The sequence below is a fragment of the Grammomys surdaster genome, unplaced genomic scaffold (assembly GCF_004785775.1).
Source record: "Grammomys surdaster isolate TR1022 unplaced genomic scaffold, NIH_TR_1.0 312, whole genome shotgun sequence".
NCBI lineage: Eukaryota > Metazoa > Chordata > Mammalia > Rodentia > Muridae > Grammomys > Grammomys surdaster.
The window spans coordinates 219,083-227,054 of NW_021604731.1; the positions used below are offsets into that span (position 1 = coordinate 219,083).

Sequence of the window (7,972 nt, forward strand, 5' to 3'; positions counted from 1 at the left end):
ATATATATATATATATATATATATATTTACACACACACACACACACACACACACACACATAAAGGGTATATATATATATACCCTTTAGCTCAAAAATTCCACTTCTAGGAATTTACTTGATAGCAAAAGTAGTATCCATTACAGGGACAAGAAAGAGGAGAAACAAGAGAAGTGACAACTCTTAATAGAAATCATTTCCCCCAAGTTGCAAGGTCTAGATGCTCATAGTGAAAGAGATTGGTAATCCAGGATTACTTTGCCTCCTCAGTAGCCTCCCTTTCTCCTAGACAGAAGACAGGAAAAAAATAATCCAACCATAAGGGTCTAAAAAGGCAACATTATTTATAATGAAAATATTAGAAGCAAGTGGAGTAAAATATTTAACAAGAATGATAGAAGAGGCCCTTTATGCATTAATATAGCACGATCTTCAAGATAACAAGGCACTAGTACTTCTATAAGAATGATAAAATTTGCTATATATTCCCATATGGTTGATTTTTTTTTTTTACAGGGAATATTGTTGGAAAGACAAACCTAGATAATGCCTCCAGAAAAGTCAATTAGATGGCTGCAGAGGGTGGTCACTCTGCTCCTTTTTTTTTTTTTTTTACACATTTGAAATTAGGTAACCATATTACCTGCTTAGAAAATTAATTAGATTAAGACTTCAAAACTAGGACTTAGAACATAGTTTGGTGGGTAGAGTACTTGCCTAGCACATGAGAAGCTCGGGTTTTAATCCCTAGCACCACATAGAGCGCTGTGGCGGTGTACGCCTGTAATCCTAGAATTTCAAGGATTCGAGTAGGAAGGAGCAGGGATTCAAGGTCATTGCTCACTATGTAGTGAATTTGAGGCCGGCCTAGGATATGTGAGATCTTGTCTCAAATCAGGGAAAGAAAAAGATTTCTAAGAACAGGCACATGAAAATAGCTGACCTTTGGGCACGGTAGATGTATTTCGAGTTTCCTGTAAGACGGTACAGAAGAAGGAAGACATAGGCACTGCCAGCTACACCATGGCAAATCCCTGGCCCCTTCTTCAGCAGGCCTTTTTGCCATGTTAGCTCCCCACACCGGATACATGTGTCCAGGTACTGCGGTTTCTTGGAAATGAGATAAGCTTTGGCAAACAGATAAGCAATTCCTGTAAAAACATCAAAGACATAAGAGGTGACTTTCAGGATTGAAAAAGATACAGTTTCTCAAAGGTGTACACCACACAGATCTCCAGTCTCTAAAATGTGGCCCAAAACACTGCATTTCCTTTTGTTTTCTTTTGTTTTTCCACACCTAGTGACATTTCCAATACATGGGCTTCTAGGCACTATGGTTTTGGTAGCAAGACTATACAACGTTCTCTGTGAAAGTATGTTTTTTTCCTGTGTGATTAGTTTAATTGTATCTGGAGAAAGATAAACATTTTCACTGAAGTACATCAACTAATATGATCCCTTTTTTTTACAAATAATATATGACTTAATATTCAATAATGCATACATGCTGGTAAACATGTTTGAAAGGGCCATTTACACGGCTTACTAATTACCCCATGGAAGGTGAGAATTTGCAGTATTTACATACTTATAACAATACCCTTTTCCTTAAGAACAAAACTAGGAGTCTTTCCAAGATTAATAGTGCATAAACATCAAACAACCTCAATAAGAGGTCTACTCCAGCTTTGAAGTGAGCCCTGCCCATGGTCAGTGTTCCATAGAAGGAAACATTCCTTCAAAACCTGTCAACAAAGGTGGTACCCCACTACAGAAGCACGAGCAGAAGCACAAGAAGCGACAACTATTCACTGAGATTATATTCTCCAAGTGGCTGCATCTGGATGTTCACAGTAAAAGAGACTAGTAATCCAGAATGACTCTGCCTCCTCCTGCATAGCCAACTTTCCTCCTATGTAGAAAGCAGAAAAGGGCTAAGAAACACGCTGAGTAGTAGAATACTTGCGTAGCTTACATGAGGTACTAGGATTTGTGTTCAGGCCCCTCCAAATTTCTATTAAAAAGTGGGAACAAAGGCGTTGAATGGGGTAGGTATCTTGATGAGCTCACCCACTAAGATTCTCTCTGCTTTTTGCTGCTTTGAACCAAGGCATTTATGTACAGCTTGCTAGAGAAGAATTTTTTGTGTGACCATAATACAAGGCAAGCGTCAGGAGCAAAGGAACTTGCCCCTCAAAGGATCCCATGCTGGCTTTCTGCTATTACTATCTTGAGATTCTTAATAGTTTTCTTAAATTACTTTTTTTTTGTACTAGGTCTCCCAAATTGCATAGCTAGTCCTGGCACCGAAGAATCTAAAATAAATGTTAATGGCATATGCCCTTCAGGTAGACACTGTGACTAATTTAAGGCATGTGTCTGTGTTGCTTGCTGCTGGGACATGTGGTGAATGGTACTGTCAGTGAAACAAGAGAGATCAGACAAAGTGGAATCGTCCTGAGGGATTTTCTGGGGTTTGTAAGCTGCAGAGGAAATTCTGGGCCCAGGATGAGGCAAGGAAAGCATATTAGGTACCAAGATCACAGAGGCTACAAGGTTCAGAGACATGAAGACTAAACCGCAGGATGAGTGTGGAAGCATCTTCCCCATGAAGCCAGTAGGGAAGAAGAATGAATTTAGATTATAGCTGGTACGCTAGCTTCCGTTAGGCATTTTAGACTGTACACTGTGGGTAATAGGGAACTACTAAAAGTCTCTTTGTTATGAATTGGTTGGCTTTGGGTTTTGCATAACGATGTGATTCTCCCTGCACAGTATTGTGAGAAAAGACCTAAAGAAAGGCAAGATACCTCTGAGCTGGTTTTGTTGGCAAATAGGTGAAAATAAAACGTGTCAAAGAGTAATTTCATAGGACATGGTAGCTGTGTAGATACCAACTGAGCATGAACGACAGAGCAGATGACGATTTCAAAAGGCCACCATCTTTAATGGCTTTTTGAGCTTAATCTGGCTATGAATATACAAACATAGCTATGGGAACACACAGGAGGGTCCATGCTCTACACCTGATGGAAGGAAAGGCCTATGGCACTGTCATTATCTGAGTGCTGGAGTGTGAGCAGGAACCAGTGGGGTACCTGACTCAGCTCTCCTCTATCTCACCAGCAAGTATGAAACATCTGGGTTCTTGTAACAGCTGGCTGCTAACACACTTCCTAGATTCCCATATTTGGAGATTTCCTCACAGGCAAATGGAAAGCCATAGCATGTATTCAGCCCTCAAAAGTTTACTATCATAGATGGATGCAAACAACCTGCTCCCATGCTGCAAGACAGAACCAGATTTTTGGTATATCTTATGCCTATCAGCATCCCTCGGTATCAGAGTAAGTGGAAAGCCACATTTTTCTGGTTTTCCTTAGTTTCACTATCCTACAACCCTGTGGCTTACTAGGTTCCCCTGAGAGTATGCTCTGCTTCTAGAAGTGTTTCAGTCAAGGAAAAGCTAAAGGGCTCGCTATTATACAGGTGCCTTAACATGATACAGAAAGCCCTTCATGATCAACATCTTCTGTGTTTGCTAGCCTCTTCTCCATTTTCTGACTGAAGTTTTTCTCTTTGGTTAAACCGGACTACCTGCAGTGCTTTCATACATCTCAGTGCCCATGCTATTCTTGGAAGAAGCCTCCTGTTTTTCTTGGCACAACTTAACCCAGGAATCGCTTTCTTAGGAAGCCTTCACTGAATCTGGAGGCGGCATGAGAAATCTCTCTTCTTGGATCCTATCTCACAGTATACATAATGTAACACTTATACATAACCAAATTAAAACGATCTGCTTCTGCATCTGCCTCCACTACTATAAGGCCCACCACCAAACGGCAGGGACTTTATCATATTTGTCTCTTTTTTTCCTCATCTGTGGTATGGTGTTTTGCCATCAAATAGTCCCACAAATGTCTAATGGCCCTGTGATACCTCATTTATTACCTAGCAGAAGCTGGCACAGAAAGCAGAGCAGAGATGTAGAGAAGATAGATAGTTTAATTGCTATCCCAAGCCAGTAGTCCCCAACAAGATATGGATCCTAAGTTTCTGGCCACAGGAAAAAGACCTCTTCTTGAATCCTGGGATCACAAAGTGGTGTATGTGTAGGGAGCTTGAAAATGTTCTAAATTTGTTAGATCCTACTCTGGCCTAAAAGAAACAATCCTAAGGCTTCTGGCCCTTAAGGGGAAGGATGTCAGGTTTCTTTGATAGTGATGGGAACTATCACAAAATTTTCCCAGGATCACTAATTAGCATTCAATGATTTGAACACAAGTCAGTGACAGTATATGACTTTGCCAAATACAGCCAGAAAATTCAATTATAATTTAATAAATATTTTAATTTTATTATAATTTATTTTCATTTATATTATGTTTTAATTCTATTTTTAAATTTTATTTTAATTATAACTTAATAAATATTTTAATTTTATTATAATTTATTTTCATTTATATTATGTTTTAATCCTATTTTTAAATTTTATTTTAATTATAATTTAATAAATATTTTAATTTTATTATAATTTATTTTCATTTATATTATGTTTTAATTCTATTTTTAAATTTTATTTTAATTATAATTTAATAAAGATAGTTTGGGAGACTCAATCATTGAAATGTAGGATCTCCGGAGTCTCCTGACAGGCAGAATATACACTTTCAACACAATGGAGGATCAGTGCCCAGGCTCAGGTTAGGATGTGTAATTTTGCTGAGTCATTACAAAACTTAGTTACCAACCTGCACTTGAGAAGCTCCGCTTCTTTGTTCAAAGTCACCTACCCAAGAGCCTTTGCGGAATGAATTGCTAAAACTGCTCACACCTGTGTTTCACACAGAGTAAAGGAAGCACGCTGTAACCGGATGCACTCAGGAAGGTTATTTTAGCCATCACATTTGTTTTAATGATTTTGCAAATGACTTCTCTCCTGTTATTTCAGAGTGCTCAAGGTTATGAAGGGATCACATGCGTCTTCCTGCAATACTAATTGCGTTTACTGAGAAAAAGCTATATGTCACTATAGGTATTTATAAATGTGGGTGTTCTAAAAGCATCTGAGATACATCCCTTGGGAATGGCAAAGGGCCAGGTGTAAAAATGTGTCAACGGTAACAAAAGTATTGAGTTTATTTCAGATTTTTTTATAAGTGACTTTTCTCAAGGTCACTTAGCTGGTCAGTGATAGAGCTACAATAAGACATCAGAACTGTTGCACTATACTCAGAAACTAGTAATACATTTCACACATAATAACATGGGCACGTGTGCAGTGGGCTGAAAGAAAGTCACTAGAAACAGAGGCATGGATAAGGTAGCATTAATGAAGTTCCACATTGTAGATTGTCTCTGGCAGGTTTTTAATCACAGGAATAACCTGTCATCCCAAACCATCTGTGCTGTTCATCAGTCTATTTCTCAAGATATTTTTCCCTCAAACAAACATAATTGTTATTCTAGCTCATTTCCTATTAGATTTGGGGAAATTTTTACTGTGGTCAACTCCAGCAAGAACTTGACTGTCTTTGACCTGCAATTATTAATTTTACAATCACGCTTAGGTGAGGGCTGGCGTTAGCAGAAATAATGGGCCTCATTTCATTAGAGAATCCTTTTGCTTTGTTTTGTTTTGATACTTTAGTAATTACATGCACTTAATAGTTTTTATTTTGAATCAATGTATTTATGCTACTTTTCTCAAAACACTTAGCATGAATGCTAAAGGATAAACCAAGTTTCCAATGTCATAAATCCTAAGCTGTTGTGTCAAAGTACATGATGTGCTGAAACAGCTGGAATATAGAAAGAATAGAACAATTACCATTTAACCACCTACATCAAAAATAGGCTTGCCTACTCATTTTAGTAGATTATCTTTGTTAAGGGCTTTTACTAGCACACTGAGTCCTTTATAAATATTTGACATTTAATTTGGGACATCTACAAAATTCGAGGGTGCTGGGATGCTTGGAGAACATCCAGAGCCCAGCACCAAGAATGATTAAGAGGAATACAGGAAATAGAATTATTGAGCATAACAGGAAACATCATTTCCAGGACAGTAAATAAGTGCTGTTTTCCCCCAAAAAAGGTCAAAGCAAGAAGTAATGGCCACAAATTATACCTGGCAGCAGTTAGCCTGAACATAATGTACTAGGTCCTGGTACTTTCATAAATACGATTTGCTATTGCTTCCTTGGCTAAATGTGGCAGGCAGAGAAAATATTGCAATAGACAGTGACTTGTATTATTCATCACTTCAAACTGTATCAAGGAGAAAACAGAACTCTAGTTCGATTAAAGAACATTCATTAAAGGTAGAAGGGAGGCAATAAAATCAGGAAACAAGGCAAAGATAAATCAAATGTAATCTAAAATTATGCTCTTTGGTTTAAAGCAGCCTTCCAAACCTGAACTAATTCATAATCAAAAATTCCAGAAAGTGAAAGTAATTATAAACCATTATATACACATGGAATTGTCAAAGAGCAAATTTAACAATGGTGTTATTTGATATTTTCAATTTCATTCTCACCTAACTGAATTTGTTTTAACTTCTTTTAAATTATGCCTTCTCCAAAGGACTAGTTAGTTGGCAGTGTACTAGTATTTAGAAAAGGTAGGCTAAGGAGAGGTAGTTAATAGAGTCTAAGTTTCAAGGCTCAATTTCATAATTAATTCACTGGGGATGGATTTTCACTTCTTTAGAAAATTGATTATTTATTACTGGAAAGACTCAACTGAACATGAATCTCAAAACGCTGCCTCTCATACTTAAAGGTTCACACAAATTTCATAAGGGTACTGATTAAATACACATTGTGACTCACGGGCTGTGATGGGGTCTGAGATTAGAAATTTACAAGCTGCCATGCTGCTAGGCCAGGGGCCACCATACAAAATGATCAGGCTGCAGACGAACACCTTCATTTTAGCGAAAAAGACTTGGAAATGTAGCGTTTTATTAGCATGTTATAGAAGTGTAAAATCGACACTGAATTTTAAACATTTCAATATTTTAAAGAATGTGTACTACCATTTTTTCAATGTTCTATATTAAACCCAGTACTTCTTTGTCCCAGGCAAGTGCTCTACCAACAAAACTTTGCCTCTACCTCAGCCATCTCTAGTTTTCAACTAGTATCCTATTGACATAATAACATAAAGATTATATATTATTAAAATAAATTCTACCCATTTCTTTTTGCTTTTGAATGTGGGGTTACCCATTCTTCTGGTGGGAATCAAGCCCAGTATTCTGAGTATACTAATCTCTCTGTCTTACTACTCAGATACCCTAAAAGGTTGCACTTACATATGCAATTCACATTACATTTTAAGGGAATGCTATCTAACATTATGGATAAAGAGATGTACTTTTTCAACCTATGGAAAACTTTTCAGAAGCATCTTAAAGATCAAGGCATTTTTAGTTTTCCCAAATTTCAATTTGATACTTATGATCTTTGGTGAGAAATACTCTCAGATATTAGAATGATGAACCCCTCCCCCCTTTGTGTAAGCTGGATGAAGGGCCCTGTTTTCAGACAACAGTATGTGGGAGACCTGGAGCGCCGTGGCACCAGTGGACAAGCTCATTCTCTCTCTCGATGGTCTCTCCAAGCTCTGGTGGCCAGTTGCAATTCTGTTCCTGCTCCATGAGGAAGTCCACACTCTGCCACACCAGCTCCCGATCTGAAGGTTTGAGGTGCTCATGGTAAGAAAGAAGCATCTGGAGAATGGACGACAGGCCATGAGCTGCCCCTGTGTGGAAGAACAGAACATCAGTTATCCAACAAGAGAAGTCATGGTTTGGTTTAGTGAAAAGAAAACCATGAGATTTTTTTTTAAATTAAACATTACTTGAAAGCACATATAGTATTATAACAATTGAGTTGCAAAAGAAAGAAAGAAAGAAAGAAAGAAAGAAAGAAAGAAAGAAAGAAAGAAAGAAAGAAAGAAAGA

At 37.7% G+C, this 7,972-nt stretch overlaps 1 protein-coding gene across 1 annotated transcript in view; it reads right to left on the reverse strand.

The window, feature by feature from the left end:
- Positions 1-7,972, reverse strand: part of Lancl3 (LanC like 3) — a 103,119-nt gene that overhangs the window by 6,799 nt on the left and 88,348 nt on the right. The window contains exons 3-4 of the mRNA XM_028777612.1: positions 7,574-7,771; positions 942-1,149 (exon numbers count right to left, since the gene is read on the reverse strand). Of these exons, the coding sequence (XP_028633445.1) occupies positions 942-1,149; positions 7,574-7,771 (406 nt within the window). The remainder of the gene's footprint in view (positions 1-941; positions 1,150-7,573; positions 7,772-7,972) is intronic.